Consider the following 26,649-nt stretch of genomic DNA (forward strand, 5'->3'; position numbering starts at 1 on the left):
GTCAGAATAATGCGTGTCTGTTGTTGATGATGATTGTAGGCGTTAAGCAGGAGAAGCAATGAGCCGTGGTATATTGTTTGTTGTTGGGCTTGATCCTTTGACGAACACACGTGCAGCTCTTGGCGTTTTGAACGTCCTTTTTTTCGTAGTATGTAGACATGAGTCAATATGCGAGAAGGCAGTGTCAGATGACACTTCTGAAAATGAGAGATGATGATGATGACGACGACGACGACAATGAGAGCCACGTGTGTCGAAGTCCGGTAACTAGCCACGTGCAGCAACACGGATGATTGCGTCCCCTGCCTGACGCCTACACATACAAACAAGGACAGACACGTATTGCGAGTAGAGCTGCTGCAGATCAATGTATGAATAAAATTCGTTAATTCACAGAAATATAAAAATATATACGCGAAGACAATGCTGGAAATCAATTGCCATCAAGGAAGGCTTTCTCCCGGATAAGGATTATTATTGTTCAAAACTTTTTCACATACATAACGGAATTGTCTTTAAGTTATCTTTGATCATCCCACTCACCTGTCAAACTTATAGTTTAAAATTCGTCAACGGTTTTCCTTATGACAAGCTTAGTCTTGATTTATTAATCTCTTCCTCACGAAGTAAAGTATATATTTCAACCTGCTATCTACTAACGGCACACACATTGCAACCAAAGTTCTCTCTGTTCCACTGACTTGCTCCTTCTTCAAACGGTAAGTACATTGTAAAATGCAAAATTTCATTGAAAACCTTAATTTATCTTTATACAAACATTTAACTAAACGATATATCTTAAGTAAATTGTCGTGCTGCATTTGTATAAACCATGCAATGATGACCAACTGTAGAATTCCTCTTTGCGACTCAATCTACCTGATCATTAAGGTGTACCTAGGTACTACTGTTTATATTTGTGTTTTCAGACATGATTTTCTGTTACAATATAACATTTTGCATTCAACACGTGCAACATGTTCTCTCACACTTATATTTACATCATACAATTGTTACCCAGTTTGGCCTCAAGAACCAATATTTTTGTGATTATATATAAAAAAAAACCAAAAAAACCCCAAAAAACCCCACAAAAAAAAAAACAAACTTTTATTTCCTTTTTTCCAAACACAGATGAAACTTCTTGTGCTTCTGCTGGTGATGGCTGTAGCCACAGAGTGGCAGATGTCTGAAGCACAAACCACTAGCGTAAGTAAATATTGAAATGATAGGTTATTCATCTTGACAAGAGGAGAAATTAGAAACATGTGATTCCCGTGTAACTAGCGGTCAAAGGTGTGGGGATGTCTTCCCTTGTCAGAGGTTTCTAACTGTATACTTAGTACAGTATGATGTGTGTGTGTGTGTGTGTGTGTGTGTGTGTGTGTGTGTGTGTGTGTGTATACGTGTGTGTGTGTGTGTTGCAGTATCAACCAAGAGAAACGTGAAAATGTAAAAAGATTTTCTTCTTAAGCTCGTTTTTCAACATTTCAGAAAGTTATTTTTTATCGAGCTGCTTTCAATGTAGGTATATAAAAAAATATTTCGGTTTATGGTTTCTTTGTGTGATTTTACGTTTGTGTGAGCGTGATGTAATATCTTGATAATTTTCAATACATTATAAAGCGAGATACATTTCCATATTATCGTTCCCTTACATGAAATAATTAAGTACATAATGAGCGCTTTGTGTGTCTTTGTGCTGTGTGTGTTTCTGTGTGTGTGGTTGTGTGTTGCAGTGTCGAACAGCTGGGCAAGGTTGTGGTGTTGGCACATCAACTATTACCCCTTGCTGTACAGGTCTGACCTGCGAAAAACGCTCAAGTTCAAGCAGTGTCAGAATATGTAAGTGAGCTGCTGGGACAAGCTGTTGTGTACGCTGACATGTTGCATAATGTGCAGTTCACACGAGCTAACATCTTATCGTGTACTCAAGCAGTTTTGTGTCAGCCTGCCTCACGCTCTCGTCCTCATAACTGACTGACAGTCAATAAAGAAAATGATGCAGTTTCTGGTGTGTGGATTCGTGATGAAAATGAAAAAGTGAGAACGATTTGTGTTACAGACGATTGTTTTTAAAGCACGTAGGAGACCTATCTGCTCAGTTCGAGTAACTTGGTGTGAAGAATGCACTCGGGGATGTAGGATAATGGTCGGCAGTATCAGGCCTTCATCGCGAAGCTGTGTAAAAGGTTATAAACAGTTTGTCTCTTGTGAGGTGTAGAGAAAAAGCGCGAATACTTTTTTGAAAAAAATGTAGTAAATGTTAGTGTCTGTGTGTGTGTGTGTGCGCGCGGGAGATAGTTTAGTGCGTATGTGTACACCAATGAATAATTTTTTCTAACAATAATATGTTTATCAATCGATTACATAAATACTCTCAGATACAAAATTTAGTCAAAGTTGGTAATGCAAAGTTAAATTTTTGTTAAATAGCTTTTAACGGGTTTTAGCTAATAAGAGATTGTAGATAAGACCGGAAAGAACAAACAACCTGCATATAGCTAGGTATGTATAAGTGAGTTATTTTTGTATAACGCGGAAGTATATAGAAATATATATCAAAACTGCCATGGCTTACATCGCATTAGACCTATGTGCATATCCCTGCCAACTTTTGCACATGTCTACTTGCTCACTATGAACAAAGAAGGGTATTAATATACATATGAAGACATCATTATATGGGACCACTATTTTTTTTTTCTCTCTCTCTCTCTCCACACACACAAACATACAAACCACACAGACACTTACTCTCTCTCCTTTTCCGAAAAACATAGACACACCAACGTGCGCACTTACACAAGAACGAACACACATACACACACAAATACGATTTCCGTAAAACATAGAAGCTCAGGCACACAGACGGACACATTTACGCACATAATTTCACAAAACACACACAGAAACTTATTCACCCACTCAAACACTTACACATAACATATTTAACAAACACAATTAGTATGTAGAAGGTGAAAGTCCGGGCACTAAGCAGAGTTAACACGCAAGAACAGCATAGCGGGTACAAGTACACAAACACAGGTGACACACAAACACAGCATGTTTGTGACAGTAACACCTTCACATCAAGGTGAGCAGAACCACTTTACTTAATGTTGATAGAAATTCTGATTTATTTCCAGAAAGCGAAAGGCGATTAAACTATTCTAAAAATTTAATTAGTTAATGCTGTTGTGTTTGAAGTAAACTCGCAGAGAGACCGAGGGAACACATACATGGGTCTAAAGTGAAACTAGGATACCCCGATGATGTTCATAAAATATGAGTAGGTTCGTTTGTGATGATTGTAGGAATGTAAAACTTAAGTGCAGTGTGCTGACTTTGTTTTAAAATAAACTGGCGTTCCACACAAGGTGGTAAATGATGTTCTAATCTTCACTTCAATGACAAAAAATTTGAGGTGAGTACATGATTGACCTAACTTATTTCATGTGATAAGGAGACATGCGACACATATTTTACTTCCTTCTTCTAAAATGTCGGGTTGACAAGCACATTGTACCCTAGTGTGACAACACACAAACAAGGTCGCTTGTAATCTATGAGTAGATAACAGAAGTATGATCGAATACATGTGTTATAATCAGTCCAACGATGATAAAACACTACAAGTGTGGTGAGAAAATATTTGTACTTGAAAGAAAATTTCTTACAGCCGGATTGTTATAATCAATGTCTCATTTGAAAAAAAGATAAATAAGATACTGAAATTCTTTGAACAAACTTTATATACACGGGTTAGGCATGGTAGTATAGATTTAAATTAACATGATAAAATACAAAATCAACAGTAGATTGAAATACAACAACGGCTGGTAGGCGGCAAGAACAGTTAAAAGTTGCGACACACCTAGAGAACTAAAGATGAAGCTGTCATGGAGACAAGGACGCAAACCATCTGAACTGTCGACAATTGACAAAGAAACGTTTACTAGATGTATAAAAAAGGAACATATAACAATTACAGTGATGCATCATTTAAATATTAAAGTCATGTAAGGTTCAGTAACTCATACTTCTTCCAGTTCGAAAGTGCTGTAAGGATTATGAACTCCAACGTCCTCCAATTTCAAAGTACTGTACTGTTCATTACATCTATCCTCTTCCAGTTTTAAAGTACTGTAAAGTTTATTAACGCCCACCTCTTCCAATTTCAAAGTACTGTAAAGTTCGTGAACTTCCACGGCTTCCATTTTGTGAAGTTTAGCAACTCTATAACTTTCCGTTTGATAAGTGGTGTAAGCTTCAGTAACCCTTGTGTCTTCCTTTGGTAAAGTTACCTCACAATCGGTGATGTACGCGTCTTTTTTACCTGTGGAGCAATATATTTAGTCAAACTTTCTACAGAAAGAGCTTTTATCACCCGGACCAAAGAGATGATAAATTAAAGAAAGAAATAAATGAAGATGGAAATCACTAAGGGATTTAATTTTGTAATTTTGAATTAGTTTCTGAAAGTAAATATATAAATGAAGGAACAATCACAAGTACACATGGGCGAACGCAGTTACCATTCTTCCTTTTTTTTCTTTCTCTCTTTTTCACACGAACACACATACATAATGGTGAGCACGTAGGCATTCATGTGCACTCAAACAAGAACTTGGAGATACATATACCTCTGTTCGATTTAAACTTTACTGCACACACATTGCACGGTTTTTCATCTGACACATTCGTCCTGAAATCAAAGAACCAGAATTTTAGCAAGCATTTTAATGAGTACATCTAATGGAAAAAGACTCGTCACATATTTTCATCTGATTATACGTTTTCTTTTTATCCTATATTAACGTTTAGGGCATTTTCTACACAAAACACGGGTTTCTTTTTATCCATTGTCGACATTCCTTGAAATCTTCAAATAATATGACAAATCTAGAGAGTTTAGGGGTATTTTACACACTAGGCTAAGCTAAGAAATAGCCACTGTCTGTTTTCAAGATTAAAGCCTATATGCAAACACAAAAGAAGGTCAAAACACACTGAGATCAGGATTCTTCTGGGATATGCTACAATGTAAAGGCAACAGGATACAAGAAAAGTAAAGCCATTGATTACGATCTCGTGCATTAACCACTTTTTGAGCATGGCGGCTGCGTCTCGGGAAGAGGAAACGGTTATTCATTAGGATTTAGGAAAGTATTTTCTTTTATTATGTTCTCTCTAAAGAAGTTACAAAAGTGTATTATAAAATGACTTCACATAGGAAATTCGTGAATGCATCGACCTAGTCGGAAAAAAAATTGTAAAATAGAAAATATGTCAAAAATATTTATCTGAACTATAAATAAAAACCAAGAGTTTACATTTATGATAATTTTCTGGAGATTATTTTTATGTAAAAAGTTTTGAGGTATATAATTCTTTTATATATATATATATGAAGCTTTTGCTGACCTGGGGGGTCTTTGTTGTGTCCTTTCATTGGACGTACCTGAAATAAACGTGTTATATATATATAGATATTAAAGTAACGGAGAAAGGAAGAAAGAAGGATAAAAAAGAGAAAGTTTTAAATAAAAATACTTATAAGAACATTTATAAATTTGGACAGGGGCAGATGAGAGATCAACATTAAGGTTGCGAAAGAACACTGGTACTTCAAGATGACCATTTAATGTAAAAGTCCAACCTCGTCGGCAGGACCAGATGAGGAAGACACAAAAGAACACTGTTACGCCCAGTAGAAAAACATAGACGATCTTTCCGAGTGTAGATGGCTTTTCAAATGCTTTTTGCTTTTCATCTGAAGAAAACGGATGGTAAACACATGACTAATGTGTGTAAATATGTTTGTGTATACCCTAATTATTCAAATCAACAGCATTAATGAAGTGGTTTTTAAAAGATTTAATATATCAGTTAAAGCGAACTGTTTTGCCAGAAGAAAAGATGACCCCCCTCTGTTTTTTTTTAAAAATCGTCTCAAAGCACTTTATGCTCAATCCGAAACCTTTTTCATATTCCCAACAGTGTAAATTGTAGGTGTAAATTTATTCAAAATTGACACTGATACGCTAAAGAAATGTTAGTAACAGTACTGTGGCTGCATTGCTTACCACTAAAGGTTACAATCCATCCCCGTCCCCAGGACCAGACGAAGAAGAGAACAGAGAGAGAAGTGGGCGTGACCATCACCACTGATACAAAAACGACGAATTTTCGGTCTTTAGCTGCCTTCTCACCTTCATTTTGACTTTGTTCTGAAGTATACATGGTAAGTGCATGAACCAACTAGCAATTTGTTGCATAAAAATTAATTTATTGGATGGTACATTGAGCATTAAACACATTGAACATTATTACATTGAACTTTTTCAGCTTCTAGAACATATGATGACGCGCTAGTTGAATATTTAATATCCATATTAAGACCCTCCGTCACTCATTCGTAAATCCCTTCACATTTAAATACCTTTTTACGTTTGATCTCAATAGTTTAGTATGTATTTAATTAAATTTTACCAGCATAACTAGTAAAAGTGAAAAAGTCTTAACCAAGAAATACCTATTTAACAGAAAATTGTTTTTTTGGTTGATTCAAGTGACTTGCTGAACCTACACATTTAACAGTGGTCTGTCCCAACACTATTTTCTCCTATTTTTGTTAAGTGAAATCGGGGTTTACAGCGATATATAAATGAGCTTATATACTGTTACGGTAAAAGAAGAAAATGTGATATTAAATGGCGACGAAGCTTAAGTCCCAAGCACTTGTGTCACCGTAGCAACCTCTCCAAAAGCTTTTGCAGTCAAAGATATTTTCAAATACAGCAATTGCATACAGTGCAGCACAAAGTCTTAACTTGCGAACACGCGGAAAAACCGGGAATACACACCGGAACACACGCTGAAAACTAGATTCCTCTCGATCAAACACTAACATATGCTGGTTGAAGGTGACACACACCCGACATAGCTTCTCTTGAGGTTTATATAATGTAGAGGTATCTATAAACATCAATCTAGAGGCGCACGGTAGTGTAGTGGTTAAAACACTCGATTACCACTGCACTGAGAAGCTCTGGGTTCAGATCTCGTCTTAGGACTCTCTCTCTCTCTCTGTTTTCTTGGCACCTGTCCCCCTGTCCCGGAGGTTTTCTTCGCATAACTCGGTTTACTACCCTCTTCATCTTTCACCATGGTGCAAAATCAAGGTTGAAGCACTTTCTTACTTAATTCAGTGACCCAACAAGAACCATCTAGCACCTACTAATCACGCATGCGCTTCATTGCACCGAACATTTCAGGTACCAAGGTTTGCGTCAGTCACACTAGCTCGCGTGCCTGCTAAAACGTAGGTGTGCTCGTTCACAGCCTGGGGAACAACAGGTCATGCGGGGTCAGACACTGGTTAGAGCGCTGGCAGCAGCTCCCACAAATATCTACAGCATTTTAATTAGTAACATATGAAGATTTTATATCTAGGTACAATATTTGTTCCTACTATCAGTGAATATGACTAATTTTGAACGTGTGTGTGTGTTTTTTTTTGTTGTTTTTTTTTTGCTATTAGAACATATTGCATTGGAAGATATATATCTTCTTGTGTAGTCTGAAGATTTTAGCAATATCTAAATATACTAAAAACAAGAATTTTATGTCTCAAAATTACAGCTTTGATCAAAGGAAATGGAAATACTGAATTTATGAAAGGTGTAATATTATTATGTTATAAAATAAAGCAAAGCATACACTTAAATTTTAACTCACCTATCATTTTTAGAAAAGTCCTCAGAACACGCTAGGCGCACTAAACAATGATCATACCTTCCATTTCGGAACTTTCTAAGTGTGCTGTCAATGTAACATGAATTTCATGTTGTGCACTTTGTTTAGGTTTTAAAAGGCACTTATTCAACTGGCACTAAGCCAGCCGTTTGATAAGATTAGAATGTTAAATTGTGGCCAGGTGCTGGACGTAGAGATTTGAATTTGTTCTAGAGGTGCTACTTTCTAATTTATTATGTGTCAGTTAAGGGTGAATCGATAGGACAGGACAAAACCCAAAATCTTCCGCTACTCAAACATAAGAGACCTGAGTGTAGCTGGATCATAATTTATTTCTCTAACTGTTGGTGTGTGAGAACTATCTAAAGGTCCTTCGCGCAAGGTAAAAAAGCATTTAGGGGATTGTGTGCTTGTGTGGGAGTGCATGCGTGTGTCCATGAGTGTGAGTGTGCGTGTGTGTTTTTTGTTGTGTGTGATCCCTCTCCAGTGCGTTTGTTTAAAATTATATGAGCGAGACAGTATGTGTGTGTGCTCGCATATACGAGAGGTTAAATGTGTGTGTGCACGTGTGTGTGTGTGTGTGTTAGTTTGTGTGCACGCGCTCGTAAGTTATAAACTCTTTCTAAAATTACTATTCCATTACCTTTTTGTTATAAGACTGCTCAAAATCAGACAGTATTTATCTTGATCTGTATTGACTATTACGCTTACTGGTAATTTAGTTTAAATCACAATTATTAAATGGTAGCTTTAAAGCAGATTAGAAAACTTTGCTACCTTTTTATGTCCATTATTTCGATTTTACCGTGTTTAGGGTGCATGGAAGATTAGGGGGGGGGGAGAGAGAGAAGACAGTGCAATACAAGGTAGGGCTCATTTGCTAATAATATACAAAAGGTACATGTATACATGTTGATATAATTTCTCTCCTTCTCTCTGTCACACATATACACATATACAATACACGCGCGCACTCAAACTTTCTCCGTTATTCTGTCTCTTTTTGTCTTTGTCTCTGTCTCTGTCTGTCTCTCCCTCTCTCTTTGATCTACGTAGTCGCTTAAAATTAATACAACCACTAGATTGCTTTAAAATAGCAGTTGATGTTTTATTCAAGTTATTCCAAACCTCTAATCTGTATGAATCTAAGACTATTAGCCTAAACGAAGTATACATTAATAAGCAGACAATACCTAATTACTATAAATTTAGCTCTTAAGTGATGATACAAAATATGTACAGCAAAATACTTCGGCTATACATATACATATAGTGCATATATGTATATATGATAAAATGGTGATAATGATGATAATGATTGTAATGAAGATAACTTTTTAATATTATACTGATCTACATATAATATAGTCACGAATTACAGTGGGCATTCATAAAGTACAGTCATTAGTCATTCAACTAATCTCTAAATTTTAAAACACTATATGTACATTTATTCACATTTTGAACATGTAATATACCTTTGTTAAAAATTAAGTTGTAGTGTTAGGCAACATGCTAGTTCTACTAAGTAGTGATTTTTTTCGTAGATAGCTGTTTACAACTTAGAAAAATGCTTGTAAAACAAAGAATTAAAACTGGTATGCTTGAACATATTTTTAACATCAATTTTAATAAAACTTTATTATTCACCCAAAAAACAAACTATCGCCGTGAATAAGGTATAAGGGAGGCAAGTCAGATATTGACTCATTGCCTGATACGGTAAAAGTTGTCGGTCCTTCTGTTTACACTTAAGTCTTTGTTACGAGATTAAAAACGACGAGAGAGTGAAAACAATTTACGTTTCTTGAAAGATATAAACAATAATATGTACAGCAGTCTCTTCGTACACTGACGGGATTTGCTGAAAAAAAAGACATGGCAATGAGGTTGAGGTCAAGTGCCAGTTCCCGCCATAGTGAGTGGAAATATTTTCTTATTTTTGCTTGATGAAGAAAATATAGGGCTAAATTATTTTAGTAAGTGGGAAATCTTTTTATTAGAGACAACATCTAATAGTTTACAACAATCGAACAAGAAAAATAGTTATACTTTAAAATAAGATGTACTAAGAAAATAACTTACAATGAAGATGAACTTTCGTATATTGTTGAATAAATAACTGGTCTTTAAAAATATTATCTCGTTGTCTTATTAACGTGAAATCAATATTTTAGGGTTATAATATTAGCTTGAAAAACTGAAAAAACAACATTTTTTTTTGGTTTATGTATCTATGCATCTACCTAAATACTTACTTTTATGCGGTTGTGACAAAAAGTTAGCGGAAAATCACTCTGATTATAACTTCTTTCTTTTTATCTGAAACAAGTATTATGAAATCATTAGTCTTTTTTTCATAATCACCTTTTACAAACAGTTTTAAAAAATGCTATATTTTCACACAAACTGCTTCTAAATCTTGTAAAAATATACTAAAATGCTTGCACATAACAAGTGAGCTAATACAGACAATTTACGTACATCTATTACTTTTCCTAAATAAACACTTTTGAGAACGTTAACAATATTTCTCTTGAACAATAAAATACCATTCCATTTCTGCCGTATGGCATGTTAACTTATTTTTGGTTGTAATGTCTGGTAGCTGTGTCCTTCTCCCTAAACTTGAAACAAAAATAGTTTTTAGTTCCGTTGTGTTCGTTAAAATGTGTACTCATTGTCAAAACATATTTTTTTTTTGTTAGCAGCAAAGGCAAAACCATCATTGTTTTGGTAGTTTTCTTTTTATGTTGTAATACAATTAAGAAGTAATAAAGTTATATTGTAATTTAACAGTATAGTTAGAAAGTAATCAGTAATGTATTCATAGGTATTGTTTAAACAACCATATGCCTTTATGTATTTATGCAAAAAATGATTATTGCAGTGTAATATGTAACACTAATGAACACTTACAAGCTCCACCAGCAAGAAGAAGCAGCAAGCCACCCCCAACGACTGCACCTGCACAGGTTGTGTCACAGCCACTCGACCCCGAAGACCCCGAATGACCTGAACCTGAACCTGTGAAAGCTAAACAGTCAAATAAAATTCAACGTATAATTTTGAGCACTTAAAGGCTTCAGAATTTACTAAAAAATAACTTCTTTAATTTTTAATATTTATAAAGTCAGATCCTAAGCTAACAAAAACCGTCAAACAAAATAGACTAGACATGCATTTAAAACAAAGAAATAAATATACATGAATTTACATACCAAACATATTTGCACTTAGACAGTTTGGAGTGACGTATTCCTGAGGAAATGGTGTCAGATATGGAGAGAGTCTACAGTATATCATTCCTCTTTTGTAATAATTAGCGGAGGATGAATACACCATCATGTTGTACTGGTATATATATGTATTGTTAGTTTTGCTGGCACAAAAGCAGGGGGTTGACACTGTGCTTGGCATACATGACCTGGGAGGAAACGAAGTCGAACACATTACTGTTGTCTTGTAATTAGTGCTTCTGTGTATGAAATCAAGGCTTGTATTACGACCAGTCGAGTTGATATAAATACTACTGTTGACTTCGCAGGTGATGTTGTTGACCTCATTCGTCACAAATATTTGTGGACACGAAGTCACAATATCTGAATCATTTGGACCTTTGCCTGCACAATGAAACATTAGATTATGCATATTATGGTTAGTTACAGAACATACCCAGCCAACATGCAAGATTCGGACAAGCTTGGGCCAATGTTAAAGCTATGCCCAAGCTTGGCCGAAGCTTGGCCGAATCTTGCGTTTGCTGGGTACTGATTTAAAGACGGTAGCATAATTGAGGTGACAGAAGTAGCTAACTTAGATATTTTAATGAAGGCATGATATGCAGCTTTATAAATCCGTAAACAAGTAATTAACCGTGACATACAAGTCTCTTGTGGTTACACAGGATTGGGTCAGTCGAGCAAGAAATCACAACATCAAGCATAAAAAATTACTCCTTGTAACAACCTAGTAATTATGTAACTCAACACAAAAATGCATCTTTACGAATCTTTAGCAACTTGAGAGTTATATAAATTCTAATTTAATAGACAGAAACATATTTTATGGGTTTCATTAGAACTGTAGCTAAATTTTGTTGCAGTTAAAGATTATGTCATGGTGTGCGTGTGTGCCGATTAAGTTCATTACAAAAAATAGAAATAATTCGAAAAGGAAGATATTGACGAAGTCTACGTCTGCAAGTTTGTGATGAACATATTTAGAGAATTGTGTTTGTAATATTGTTCAGGAATATATATCTGTACCGAAACAGTAAATACAGATTGAAAAAGTCGTACATACCAAACTGGATGTTTCTGCAGGTAGGGCTGACATATACTTCTAGAGGTCTTGCAGGTAATGGTGACAATCGACAGTTGATCGTTCCTCCAGTGAAAACATGAGAGTCATTTGCCTTAATTAACATGTTCATCTGATATATGTATGCATCAGCAGTTTGATTTGCGCAAAAACAATACACTGTACTATTATTATTTGTAGGAGCACAAACTGTGGGAGGAAATCTAGCGAAACATAAATCAGTATTTCGAGGATACAAGTTAAAAAACAATACTGTGTTAGAAGCATTAGAGCCAGAAATATGTCTTTTGTTGACGACACAGGTGATCGTGTTGACTTCCTCCCTTTCTAAGTACTGAGGGCATGATGTAATTATGTCTGTTGTATTGCCTTTACCTGCACACCAAAACACAAGGCAACAACGGGAGATTTCAATGATAAGAACATAATTTTGCTATTTAAAAAAATTGCGTATATTAGAACTAATGTAAACTACTGTCTTTTAGCTGTGTTCAGCTTGAAATTATATATTAATATTCGTACAACATAGTCATTACTAATAAACATAATTCGAAATGCTTTTGTAATTAAACATATCACAGTAATTTTGAAGTATATTACTCACAACCGATAAAATAATTGCTCCAGAAAAATACGCCAAGGAGGACAAGATGCCTTTTTTGCATGATGAAGAACGATTTGTCCTAGTGCTACAAGACAACAAATTATTTCGTTGGCCGAAGAGATCTTTGCTTTTGACTACAGCAAAGGGCGGTGGGCTATATATTCGTTGTAGTAAAGTCACGTGACTAACGATCCATCTTTTCCTGGGAGGAAAGTTAGTTGAATACTCGCAGCTGCGCATGCGCAAATATATGCAAAGGTTGCGGCTAACGCACATTTAACGTGTGTTTCTACAATCAAAGCCATAAGCAAAAACATGCACAGAGGAGGGACTTTGGCCTTGTTTGATAGCTAGTTACACGCCATTTCCAGACATAAAATATAAAACGATCGAAAATAGTCTTTTTATTGCTAAGATGAATTACCTGTAAAAGTTAGAGCCATGTAAAAAAAAAATTTTTTTGCTAGTATTTCTCAGAACCCATCTGCAGTCTGTAAGCTCTATGATTTTTATTGCCTTTAGTTCGTGATCCCTGCATATCGACAACCCTTTGGCTTGGGTGGGTCGCCAATATTTTGTAGAGGAGACATAACACCTGGCCATAAATCTGGTCTCCGCAGGTGCTTAAGGCGGGATTTGTTACTGTTGACCTTTTTTCCGAAAAATTCTAAACTCTGCTTAGCGTAGTTTTTTATCATTAAAACAGTTTACGTAGCAAAGTTTAAATTACATGCTTGTTCATTCCGATATTATACCACATAAAGCAGGTTTTCTCTTACTATGAGAAGCAAATTTACAAGTTCAAAATAATCTACCGGCCACTATATTCGACATAAATAACAGATGGGTTTGAAATGACAGTAACTCTACTTAGAAATAAAATATTTTCAAAGATGTGGTTTGTAAAAATCATTTCATTAAAATGAGGACATTTCAAAGTATATTTAGTTTCCTTTTTAAAAATGATTTTACATAGGATTGCTTAGTAAGTGAAGACATTAGACTTTAATAATGTTTTTGGGACAATAATAAAAAAGCGTGTATTTAAAAAAATGCAGAGCTTTAAACTAACCAGGAAGAATCAAACTTTTGTCTTTTCCATACTATTATATTGATATAATAACGTCCATACCTTACATCTCACTGCAATATTTACAAGCATTATAAACAATATATAGAATTTAATAGCAATTGTTGTAATGTGCAGCAAATTCTTATTGTTATTCAGATTACCAGCCTTACGTGAGTCCTTCTAACGATCTGACTTGACAATAAAAAAAACTAGATTATATGTTCTTCAGTTAACACCCATCCGGCCACAGTTTGTTTAGAATCCGGAAAAGTCCAAGGCTGTTAAGGCCATATTTTGTGCTACATGTGACATATGGTGATAGCTACTGACTGCAACGGGAAGAAATTTATGAGTTTATTGCCGACTTCGAAGAGAAGGAGCTAGGCGTTCCCCAAGAAGTGCCCGATGAGAGGGTGCTTCTAAGGTTATACAGGAAAACTTGAAACCAATTGCTTTGTATGAAGTACTATTGAATTACTTGCGGGACATTTACTCGAAACGCCCAAGCATCGTAAGTTTGTCTACTTTGACATTCCTCAAACGACCTTTACCAGCACGGAAATGAAAAAAATAAAATAATCATTTACAAGTTTTTCCTTCATTGACTGTTAAACTCCCCCAAACCTTCATCCTCCAAGCACCTTTAAGTTGCATCACAACGGGTTAGGGTTAGGTAAGCAGCACAAAAGTGTATTTAAAATAAATTGACATCTTTGATTTAGTGTACTTTATATCACAGTAACAGAAGTGATAGTAAAAAAGAGTGGCAGGTACAAATGAAACAAACAGGTACAAAAAATAAACCTTTAATAAACAAAGCTTCTAGAAAAAAGTAATATTCTCAGGTGCCACACAAAAACATCTGGCCTGGCAGACACTTTCAATCTAGTCAACTTAATGTCACAGCAAAGCAAAAAGGGAATAATGTATAATGTTGTTTCCACCCCCTTTGATCTCCCCAATCATCTACCAGCACAAGTTACCAGAAGAAAAAGACTAAAGAACACTCAGCCCATACGTTTCACAAAATAATCTGTGCACATTTATGCAGGTCGCTGAGACGAATATGAGACGATGACTGCCTCCGTGATCATTTAATTCGGATCATAAATTTTTCCAGCAATCTTAACATTCCCTGGAGTATTTTCACATGTTCACGTATTCGTCAACAAACTATTTTTTATATGATGAAAGATGCATAAGATAAAGCACACAGTAAAGAAAGCTTCATGCATTTTGTAAAAACCTAAGCATGAACTGACGAGAGAATTTGTGTTATTAAGCTCAGGTAAACATTTCACCATGTCTATATGTAGAAGTACCAGACACCTAAACTCGTTTGTGCCATTTGCAGTCCAGCTGCTCAACATCAGATAATGTCAGTGGTGTGTGTGTGTGTGTTTGCGATGCTGTAGGTGCACACATGATTATTCTTGATGTAATATTTTGTTTGTTTTATATTTTATATGTATAATTGTCTCATGCCTTCCTTCCTGCTAATACTTTTAAAGTTGACATCATTTAATGCGGTACCTTGCAACCAATTTTATTTCTTATTTTTATTTTTAACTTTTACTTTTGTTACTAGAGCATCTTTTCATGTTCAAATCGCCAGCTTGGAAAAATAAAGTCGGTCATTGTCATTGTCATTGTAGGTCGTACCTGACCTTCTCTGCCATTCGAAAGTGGCGTGAGTAATATGAACTAAAGGATTTATATGCGCTCCATTCTCTGTCTCCTGTCTCGGGATTTACGAGCTCTAATAAGGACCTTGACAATAATAAGGACCTTAATAAGTACCTTGACACCTTGACACCAACTAGGAAGTATAGTATAAGCCTAGTGGTAGATATGCTCTTTTAACCAAGTATTTTTTATAAACCAAATGCATGCTTCTTAGAAGGACTGGTGCACACAGTGAGAATTTTCTTCTTACACAAAATTGAAGAATTTACTCAGAACATTCTCGAGTCATGTACACAGTACTAGCAAGACTTTCAGTAAAACGAAGATATTGTCTTCTTACAGAGTGCCAACTATACAAACGCACAAGCAACAACAACTGCTGGTAAATAGCTTCATAGATTTTAGGTTTGTTCTAGATTTTCTTTTTGATATTTTATTTATCTTCATAAACTTGATGAGTGTGTGGTTTGAGGACAAGACATCGTGCTTGTGGTTGGTCTCCTTGCCACTGAAACACAAAGTGTAGCCCTTGAGCATCTGCATCTAACAAAACCCAGTTGAGAGGAGCTTATCCGCAAGCAGATGGCCGTGTAAGGGAGCTTTCAGATGGTCCTTTGTCTCAAGCAGGCTCATCTCTGTCCGGGTCGCCGCATAACATGGCCATCATCAGGATTTCGTACATTGGGGACGAAGAGGTGAACTGTTCTACGAAAAAATGGAAAGGTTTATCCGAGAGCAACCAATAAAATACATCCTCACAGTGATAGAAGAATTTAATCCAAAGGTCATCCCATGATCTCGTCAGTATTGTGTCAAGAGATTTATGGTAGTATAGCCCACGACGGTGGAGACAGCTTGGAGCATGCTATCTGTTCTGTAAATCCTTAATTTACACACAGCCTTAAACATATAAAATGGCAAGAGATTTTAATTATTTATGCCGTTTATTTATTTCTTCGACTTCAATTAGCAGGCAAAGAAAGATATTTTTAAAACCTCTTTGTTGGGTAAACATCTAACAAATAATAGATAAAATACAACACATTACGATGATATAATAGGAAAATATAAACGACGGTGCGTGGCATACATATTGAGCTCACTTACGCCTGTCTCTTGTGAAACTGCGTTTCAGCGAAATTTCACTACTTAAAATGTTTAACAATTTCTTTAACTTAATTTTATGGTCGCCTTGACAAATACAGTTGCCGTTTCCTCAAAAAAGAACGCGTTGTTACATAATTTACAATCACAACAAAGAGAAAGTATTTTGTATTAATGTTGATCTATATGTTAAATTTTTAAGTTTGAAAAAAAGGAAACAGTAAACACTGTAAAGAATACTGAACGATAAGCCTAAGTAGTGTCAAAGCAAATTCATTGAGAAAGTAATTTAAAATCCAGTTGCCAATGCTGCTGAGGAATTGAGCTAAGACATTAGGTGTCTCATAACGGGCAAAGATACGAATAGATATGTAATAGGAATGTCTACAGGGGAAAAATACTAGATTACAAGTTTCGAAACTTTGTTATGGCTTTTAAAAATAAAGGGTTATTATTCAATAGAATTTGAACCTTACAATGCTGCGTGTGCTTTTCTGCGTTATTACTAGAAAGGAAACAACTATGACTTACACAACCTACCCATACTTAGTTGTTAGGTTAAAAGCAGTAGAAGGCTTTACCCAGTCACTGCTTCTTTGACTTAAGCATCAACAGCTGATCCGCAACTGTGTTTTTGTGCTCATTAAATAAATTGAACAAGTTCAAGGAATAAGCAAATAGAAAGATTGGTTACAAATATGCTCTAATAATATACAGAGTTCTGCTGAAAAACATATCTTATTCACAATAAATACTTCTTAACAATTTATTTATAAGTGACTTTAAATGTAGATGTGTGTCTTAGATATATAAATAATTATCATTATTGTCTAAAAATAATCTACATAGTTTAAAAAAGTCTGAATTACAATATATATATACTTATAATATACTGGATATACGTATAACATTAATTCAAAACATATTAACATGCAATACCTCACTGCAATAAGAATCAAAAGATCATTAAATTTAATTAAATAAACAGTATATGTAATCCACTACGTAAAAGTACTATATACAAAAGTTTACATGTATTTATTTTAATTGAGGGTCTTGTAATAATGAATAATTAATCAAGTAACTTTAAGTCATGTCTGCAGTTATTTGGCGTTTTGAGAATCCCGTCAACATCATTTTTCTGCAGAATTTGTTTCTTATGGCGCCGATTGTACTGCAAAAAATGATAAATATAATAACAAAATCTTTTAAAAAGTATTCTTGAATCTTATACTAATGAACTAACATTATGCTTACTGTTAATGTCGAAGCAGACATCTTTACAGGTCTTTGTCTCATTTCTCTTAATAAAAGATGTTGCTTAAGTTTGCTCTGCATTATATTGGTATCTCGCAATTTGCTCTTTGTTGTAAGCATTAAGTAGTACCTATCATTTAAATTTAGAGACCGGAAAAAACTTAAAAAGTAAATGTACCGGAGCAGCCTCCTCTAACGACACAATCTGTATAGACTACTAACCCTGGTAAATATAAATATCAGACTTAAAAGACACCGTGAAAGCGCCGTGGACTTGCACGTGATTTTAAGAAAATCTTATTTTACACACAATCATACAAATATATATCTTTTTTATATAAATAAAAGACAGGTTTGTTTTATTACTATGAAAAGAAAAAAATACCAGTGGTAGTAATTTTCGTTGTCGTTGATGTTGTCACTGTTGTTGTTGCTGCAACAGTTAAAGTTACTGCTAAAATAAAAAGTCATTCATAATAAGTATAAATAACAAAAATCGTGAGTATATATATATATATGAAAGATATGAAAGAATATAAATATTTACATAAAAGAAATGAAAATGTCTATACTTTAAACTTGTTAGTACCGTTTGCGGTTATTGAAGTCGTTGTTGTAGTCACCGTTGTAACTGAAAACATAACGCAATGTGTCAATTAAATTTTTAGTTTTGAAATCCTTTAATGGCATTCATACGGAATGTTTTTAAAGTTTATATATTTAATTAAAACAAACGGAAAATTGAGGATGAAGGCTTTAGCAAGTGTTATTAGGTGTTCTAAATCAGTTTCAACAATCAATTGCAAACATAAATAACTAAGGACATAACGGGACTACATTATTTGTCATGTGATATATTTTAAATTTTATTATTTCTAGGTGTCATAACACACATACACACACGCATACAAAACAAAAGACTGCTCCTAACCTTTTTCTGTGGTTGTGGTTGTTTTTGTCACTTCTGGTGTTTCTGAAAACAGACATTAAGATATTCAAAAAGTAAATTTGTCTCGTTATGTTTTCCATTTACCTTTGAAGTCATTCAGTTATTCTTGGCAGAGTTCGAGGTGATTGAATATGTTATTTTATAATTGTCACACTAGCTGTTATTATATATATAGGTGTTTCGCTGTTCACAAAGAATGTTGGTGGTAAAAATCAAAGCCTTGCATTGTCATAAAATCGTAAAAGAAACAAAACTAACACCGATACTATATAGACAGTCACGTTTAGTGAACGTTCTTGGTCTGCAGTATACCACATATAAGACAAAGAATATAAACACCTTTGTTTATAATTGTATAGCTGCCGTAAACACGTCCACAAATATTTTTATTAGGTAGCAAAATATTGTTTTATTACGTTTTCTCTGCAATAACGTATTTAAATTTTTTTGAGCATTGTGATCAGTTAGGTATGCTAAAGTAAGGCGGATACTTCGTACTTACCAAAGTACACATTGGTACAGTTACCGGATGTTGCTATTGTTTTAGCTATTGTGACGTAATTTGAATCCAGGCATACAGGCACGCATGCCCAGGACCCTCCCAGGTGCATGTGGACGTCAGCAGTTACTGTGTACTCCAAGATGTACGTGTCATTGGCAGTCTTCTCTCTACACCGACAGCCCTGTTCGTTAAATACACCATCGCACGCAGAATCCAGGTAGGGGGTGATCATACAGGTGGTAACTTGTGAGCCCCCACGTGTTACAAAGTTGAACGAGATTTTTCCTGAAAGACCTGGACAAGCTGCGCAGTTCACATGTGAAGCATCGACTTCGCAGGTCAGAGTCACTGTCTCCTGGTCTTTCCACACTGACGGACATGTCAGAGTACCGTCGTTTTGAGGAACAGCTAAAAATGCAAACACTTTTAGATTACAATCAGCTTCCTTTCTAACGATACTTTGAGAAAAATACTTCTGTTAAATAGTAATATATTTAGTTAACATAATTAGGACACGGTGTTCTAGTAGCATAAAAAATTAAAATTACCTTTAGTTAGAGATGTTGGTGACGATGTTATTGTTGCTAAACTTGCTGTCAATAAATGCAACTTATTGCTTAATGTCATAACCTGCTGTTGATGCTACATATTCCTCTCTCACTCTCTCTTTCATCCCATCCCTACATACAAACACACAAAGAGCAATAAGAAAAAAAAAAAAGAAAAACTGTTCGGAGCTTACAGAAACAAGTAGCGTCAGATTACTTTATGTATTGTATTTTGCGGGAAAATATTTTACATCAAGAAATTTTATGGACTTCTTATCTAAATTCGCCGATGTGAAACAATAGATAGTGCGATTACTCTAATTGCTGTTGAGTTAAATTTGAATGATCGCGACTATAGCTGCATGAAAAAAAAAATTCAAAAGAAAGACTTCTGAGAGATGCTAATAATTGTCAGTCAATCGTGACCAGTTGAAAAAGACACTGTTAAGTTTAGATACTCTTTCTGTTGACGGCAAACGTTCTTGTGTTTAATTCTCTATTTACAAAGTATTCCGGACTCGACAGAATATCTGCGCCATGTTGCTATGACTGCAAATATAACATTCGTTCGATCGTATTTTAGAAATGCAAAAAAGTTTTCATTAATTTTGTAAAAGGTGTAACGCACAAATCTGAAAGTTAACGTCTTTATCTTGAAAATGAATTTAAATGATTTCTTCAGACCTAGATTCAGAAAGAAAAATTATAAGAGACTGAGATTTGTAACATATTCTTCTTTACTTAGTTGCAGCAGCATATCTCTTTTAGAGTTTTAGCGGTTACACCACCTGCGATGCAAAAAAACAAAAACAAAAACACAAAACAAAACAAAACAAAACAAAACTTTCCTTTAACTGGGTTAATACTATTTTTCTTTTCCCTGTTGTTGTGACATAAGCAAACTCCTCGGAGAGACTGAGATAATACCAACAACTGTAATGATTGTTTACAATGATTGTATGAATTTCATGCCGCATTTGCAGATACCTATTTACAAACAGTAATAAGAAGGATTAAGACAAATCGAGAAACTGTTTGAACCCACTTGTCAGTCTTAAAATGTACTCCACAAACTGAACAAGCGTATTGTTCCATATGAGCTGGCAGATGTGTGAGGAAGAATCATCGGAAGCCTGTACATTCGACAGTTGCAACTGTGCTAAATTAGTTAAATTCCATTGTAGTACACCAGGAGGGCTACCCAGGTCACTGACAAAACAAGTGCAGTTGAGGTCACCGCCTTCTTGTACAAACTTTGGACAGTTGTGGTACGGTGTGCTGTGTGGGTGACCTGATAAAAATAAAATAGGAAATTACACTAGCCAAAGCACATTGTTTTCCCTGCACTTATCTATTCCTCGCAAAAATACAGAATGTAATGGACTAACCATATGTATCGTTTGATTATTTTACACTTTAAGTCAAGTTACAAAAAATGTTCATACTTGAAACACTAAAAACACTAATTTCGTTTAAAATAACAATAATGTAAGACCTAATACTTAAAGATTAATGCATTGTTTGTTTTTACATTGCTTTCTTATACAGTAACACTCGACGACCATAACAAAAACCTCTCGTCTGCTAACCTTAAATGAATAAGTCGTACCCGCCCCAAGTCGTCTGTCTCAAAACAGTAGTCACAAACAACACTTCTCTATATCATGTAATCTGATTTGGCTTTGTTCATATTTCCCGATGCAAAAACCAAAAGAAAACAAAAAAAAAAACAAACAAACAAACAACAACAACAACAACAACAACAACAACAACAACAACAACAACAGCAACAACAAACCAAAACCAAACCAAACAAAAGAAAAGAATGATTCCCAACACAAGGCACACTAAAAAGAAGTTTAGTAACAGCGCACATATCTACACCCGACACTAACAGTAACAAATGCAAAAATAAAACATCCCCCAAAATACTTTGATAATTAAATGTAACCAATCAGCCGACCATCGTTCCTTCTGCGTAATAGCATCGAAGAATGTATGACATACAACAGTTGTGAAAGTTGTGACAAAAGAGTAATCGCCACTTTGCGAGGGTTTTCAAAAAAAGTTATCAAATAATTGCTTCTCAAATTTGTAAAAATCCTAATCTCATGCATACAAAACGATCATTCAAAAATCAGCTTCAGAGCTAATCGACTTTTATTAAAAAGTTTCATGGTTGTTTTCGCTTTGTAATATTTTTCAAGATTTTCGATTTTTTTTTGTAGGCTGCAAAACGTTTTTAAAATATCCTAAAAAGTAGTCTAAATGTATAACGTTACGATAAAGAGATACAGGTTGCACAAATATTAGTGTATATTCAACACATTACTTACGTATTTCGTTATTTCCAGTAAAACTTGCATTGACTGTGACTTCACTGGGAACAAGGGTCACACGGTAAGAGTACTGACCCACAGATGGCAGGTAGCTGGTGAACTTGCACCATCCACCGACAAAGTTCTCATTAAGATTCACAACGTGCATAGATATGTTGCCAAGAAGAACTGATTCTCTTGATGACTGTAATTAGTAAACAGTAGACAATAGTTCGAGAAATGTGGCTAATAAATAAGCTATTTTCCTATTTGTATCGCAAGAAGGCCAAGAGGTCGAGTGTATTTTTAATACCATTATATGCCAAAGCGAACGGTTTTCTTCTTATAAAATTCATACACGACAAAAGGGACCCTGACTTGAGGAGAGTTCAAAAACTTAACACGGATAATGGGCACCCCCCAACACACACACACATACACAATCCGACCGATCAAAGCGATTAAATTAGCTTGAATATATCTAAAAGGTATAATGACGTAAATTACATTTAGAATGGAGTGATTTTATTTTATTCAGTAGTATTCAGTATATGGTAAGTTAATCAAATTGCTTCATAAATTACATCTTGTGTAGTGCGTGGCTGAGAAGTATAGTCATTTATTTATTTACCTATTTTAAGCAAAATTAAGGACACATATTTGTACACAACAAATTACCTCTTTAGTCTGGATCCACTCACATCGATATCTATTCTGAGTTGAGCGTGTTTTTCCAATTATGCACTCTCCAATTACAGCCCAAGTGTAGTTGCTGAACTGAACCGTGCATGAAATATTTTCACTGGGGCCTAGAAATGTGAGTACGATAAATATACTCGCAAAAAAAGACCATTAGCTGATTGACATATGTTCAAAAAAAGGTAAAAGAAAATTAAGGCATCACATTTTAAAGCAGATAAAGAATGAATTTAGCTAAGAGAACTTTATTTCCTTTCTTGTATATCATATTTAAAGTCGATTATTTATAAATCAGAATCATGCCAATAACCTAATGCGTAGCCGAACCGAATAGGTACTACGCATTAAAATAAAAAAGAAATTCTCAGTAAAAATCTTACATATGTAGTCCAAACTACACCCGGCTGAAGTGTTTTGGACAGAGCAGATAAGACGTCCTCTTTCAAATAACGCAGTATTTGGCGCCGCGCTTGTGTTGAGGATTACTTTGCTAGTATCATCAGAAAGTCTGTGTAGACTGAAAATAGTAGAAGCTACCGATTGACAAACAGCTGGAGTTTTGCTGTCTGAAAGTGGAGGGCATGAACCGAGATTAAAGTTCCAAGAAGTTTGGTCCCAAATGTACCAGTATACTGTTTCTTGTGCTGACAGTCCCACGCAGGTGAAAGTATTGTCCTGTTTATCCTCTTGAATCTCCCAGTAGCTGTCACTTGTTCCACACAAAGCTGTTGGACTTCCTGAAGAATAAAGTTAAATATTTGTTCAGTTGGGCTACTTATTTTTTCTAATGTCATGTCGGGGCATTCCATAACATTGGGCTAGTACCAGTCGTAGGGTTAAGCTAATGGAGTGACGCACTCATGCCAACCTGAACGGCCTTGGGCTCACTCCTCCAGTGGTTATCAAGTCTGCTTATTTATGGTGTCACCCACCATTTAATTTTTTTTAAACAGCGTAAAGAATCTTTGTTCGTAGCACTGATGCATTGAAGCTTTTTAAATCCGTCTTGGAGAAAACACAAACTTGAACGATATCAACTGGGAACAGTATCACCATTTCCCTATGTGCGTTTTAAAAGTAACGAATATTGCTTATAAAGCTTTGTGGTTAAAATACTTTAATGTTTTCGAAACAATACAATAGACAACAAAATAGACGGTTATGAACAAGCTCTACCGTGTAAAATAAATCTTGGTTTTTAAATTTAAATAACAAAAAGTGAATTGTATCTTAAAATGCTAATGTGGACTTTATCTTCACTTTCCAGTCGTATACCTAAAGAGAACACTCCTGTGTGTAAAGAAAACAAAATGTGATAATAAATAGTCTATCGTTCATACATTTGTGTCTTAGAAATAAAAGTTATAATGATCTGGCGGCTTATACAATTATTGTTAAATTATAATTACGTATAAACAAAACTACATTTTATCATAGTCTAGTTGTTGTGGGTCATGCTGTGTACCGACCATTACTGTTTGGTGGGTAGATTAAGTTCCTCTTTGAAAGTGAGTATACTAATTCAAATACTATATAACCTTACTGTTTTCAAGTGACAATGTAATAATGCGTCGCCTTAAGTTGGCTGAAAGTCTGTAAAGTATGAGGAACCACTAAAAAAAGTAAAACATTATCAACGATTAAGATGAGCTCCCTTTCTAATGCTACCTTGAGTAAAAGCTAAATCTTAAGAGGATGAGAAAAAAAAATTCTAGTAGGATAAATAAATAAGGAAAATGTAAATTACCATTGGTTGGAGACGTTGGTGATGATGTTATTGTTGAAGAACTTGCTGTCCACATACAAATTCTTTTATTAAATTTCTTTAACTGGTGTTCATGTTACAGATGTCTTTATCCCAGAAACAGACGCGCACGCACGTACGCACAGACGCACAGATACACACAATCAGAGCTAGGTAAAAACTACACATTTCTTACTCTTTTGGTATAGGGGGTAGTGTTAAATAAATAGTGTATTCCCATAAGAAGAGAATTTTTTCGTACCGTGAAAGTTTATTTTATGAGTATACGAAAATCACTTGTTTGACATATAAGAGATTATAATACTTCTTTTCGTAATTCTGCTAAATTTAAACAATCGAGACTAAAGTCAAAAATAAAACAAACTTCAAATTAGCAACTTTTGATTGTCATATTCATTTTCCTTACTACTACTAGCAAGAGGATTGCAATAAAAGCTAATACACTACAAACACGCTTTAAACTACAGTTTGTTGTTTATGTAACCGTTCTATCCATTTAATGTATTGTAAGCTATACATACCAAGCTTGATTCTTGAACAGTGAGGACTGCTTTCTTTGATTGGAGGTATTAAGAATAGTGTACGGACGTCGCATGTAAAATTCTCTCCTTCATAGTACTTATTTGCTACGAAATTAAACTGATATGTCAACATGTCACCAGTGCGATTTGCACAAAAGCAAGTTCCTGATGTCCCCTGGGGTACGCAATGTGAGCTAGGATAGGCAGAAGAACATAAAATTCTTGGTATTCCAGAAACACTGGTGAACGTAAAGTCAATACTGTACGGTGGGAGAATGCATTGAGCATTTGAGATACTTGTCATGTTGACAACGCACGTGACTGTATTCACTTCTCCATCTGCGAAGTATTCCGGACACGTCATAATATATGCAGCATAGTTTTCTACGGCTGCAAAAAAAAAATCGTTTTATTTGCATTTTAGGAAAGCAAAGGAAGGCTTTAAATAGTGCTTTCAAATGTAACTTACAAACCTGCAAGTTAATTAACGTGTTAAAAAAGAGTTAACTGCAGGACATTCGTTTTCTAAATAGTACTTTTGTTTCACGAGGAAATTTTTAAGCGGCTAAAATTCATTAAGTATTTCAGTCTGCTGACTTGAATCAGTATTTATATTTTAGTGTTCACCATCGGCCATCGAACAACAGCAATCTGTAGCGACTAGAAGACTACATGATACACATGCAATTCCTTAGGATTATATGTAAATAAGCTGTTTGATTTTTTTCTTGAAGCAAAAAAATAGTTGTCTGCAGAAAAGGAAAACAATTTTGCCAACAGCAATGCATATATAAACAGTGCACTACTTTAAAACTAAAAAGAAACACACAACAGCGTTCTCTCGTTTCTAATCCAGTAAAAGATATTAGTCGTACATTTTAGTCCTTTTATAACAGAAAAAATACCTTCTGTTGTTGGCTCTTGTGTTGTTGTCGTGGTCATTGTTGTTACTGTTAAGATAGAAATATTGCTAGAAAATATTGTATTTCATTCTATTTTTTTATGCTAGTATAAATGCTACGATAACAATGATCGTGATAGTTGTAGTGGTGGTGTGATGATGTGTAAGAGGGACAAGAACGAACCACAGTTGTTGAGCAGTCCGTCTCTACTCGATAACACAAAACACTTAAGACGGTCGTTCACAAAATTCTAAGCCTCATCCAGAAAGAACAACGAGACTAATTATTTTTGTGGGAGCATAGTAACACTTCTTAAATTAATTCATAGAAAAAATGCTCCACTGTGTTGTCACAGAAGTGTTTATTTAATCCTTAAAGTCAGTGCTTCTCTAAAAACAAATTGTGAAAAAAAGCAAGAAAATTCTCGTAAGTTTTCATATCTAATAGGTTTTCCCCTCATTATCTCGTTGTGAAACATTTCTTGTCTTTGTTTTTGCTTTTTCCGTAATAAGGATTTGATTTCAACGGTGTATATGTGACAAAGTACGAATATTGATGTAATTGATAGAACATCGTTTAGAAAATGCTTACCTTCAAAATATTGACTCCAGAAAAATAAACAAAAGAGGAATAGATGC

At 34.9% G+C, this 26,649-nt stretch overlaps 1 protein-coding gene and 1 long non-coding RNA gene across 2 annotated transcripts; one reads left to right on the forward strand and one right to left on the reverse strand.

Moving 5' to 3' along the window:
* Positions 1-632: 632 nt before the first annotated feature.
* On the forward strand, positions 633-2,010 carry LOC112568525. Its single transcript, XR_003100115.1, has 3 exons — positions 633-719; positions 1,135-1,209; positions 1,740-2,010. It is a non-coding gene; the product is annotated as an uncharacterized LOC112568525 (long non-coding RNA).
* A 14,281-nt stretch (positions 2,011-16,291) lies between these two features.
* LOC112567586 lies at positions 16,292-25,473 on the reverse strand. Its single transcript, XM_025244281.1, has 9 exons — positions 25,407-25,473; positions 23,204-23,560; positions 22,803-22,933; positions 22,143-22,329; positions 20,852-21,097; positions 19,259-19,666; positions 18,739-18,780; positions 18,397-18,438; positions 16,292-18,240 (listed from the first exon to the last, which is right to left on the reverse strand). Exons 1-9 carry the CDS (start codon positions 25,471-25,473, stop codon positions 18,173-18,175), a joined length of 1,548 nt encoding a protein of 515 aa, XP_025100066.1. The 3' UTR covers positions 16,292-18,172.
* Between the last annotated feature and the right edge of the window lie 1,176 nt (positions 25,474-26,649).

This window comes from Pomacea canaliculata, linkage group LG7 (assembly GCF_003073045.1).
Source record: "Pomacea canaliculata isolate SZHN2017 linkage group LG7, ASM307304v1, whole genome shotgun sequence".
Lineage (NCBI taxonomy): Eukaryota > Metazoa > Mollusca > Gastropoda > Architaenioglossa > Ampullariidae > Pomacea > Pomacea canaliculata.

Coding starts and splice junctions, on each gene's coding strand:
- LOC112567586 (XM_025244281.1), bottom strand. CDS start 25,473: ATGACGTGTCCGGAATACTTCGCAGATGGAGAAGTGAATACAGTCACG. Junction 22,934..23,203: donor GTGTAGTTTGGACTACATAT/GTAAGATTTTTA, acceptor TCACATTTCTAG/GCCCCAGTGAAAATATTTCA. Junction 18,241..18,396: donor GACTTCAATAACCGCAAACG/GTACTAACAAGT, acceptor TAACTGTTGCAG/CAACAACAACAGTGACAACA.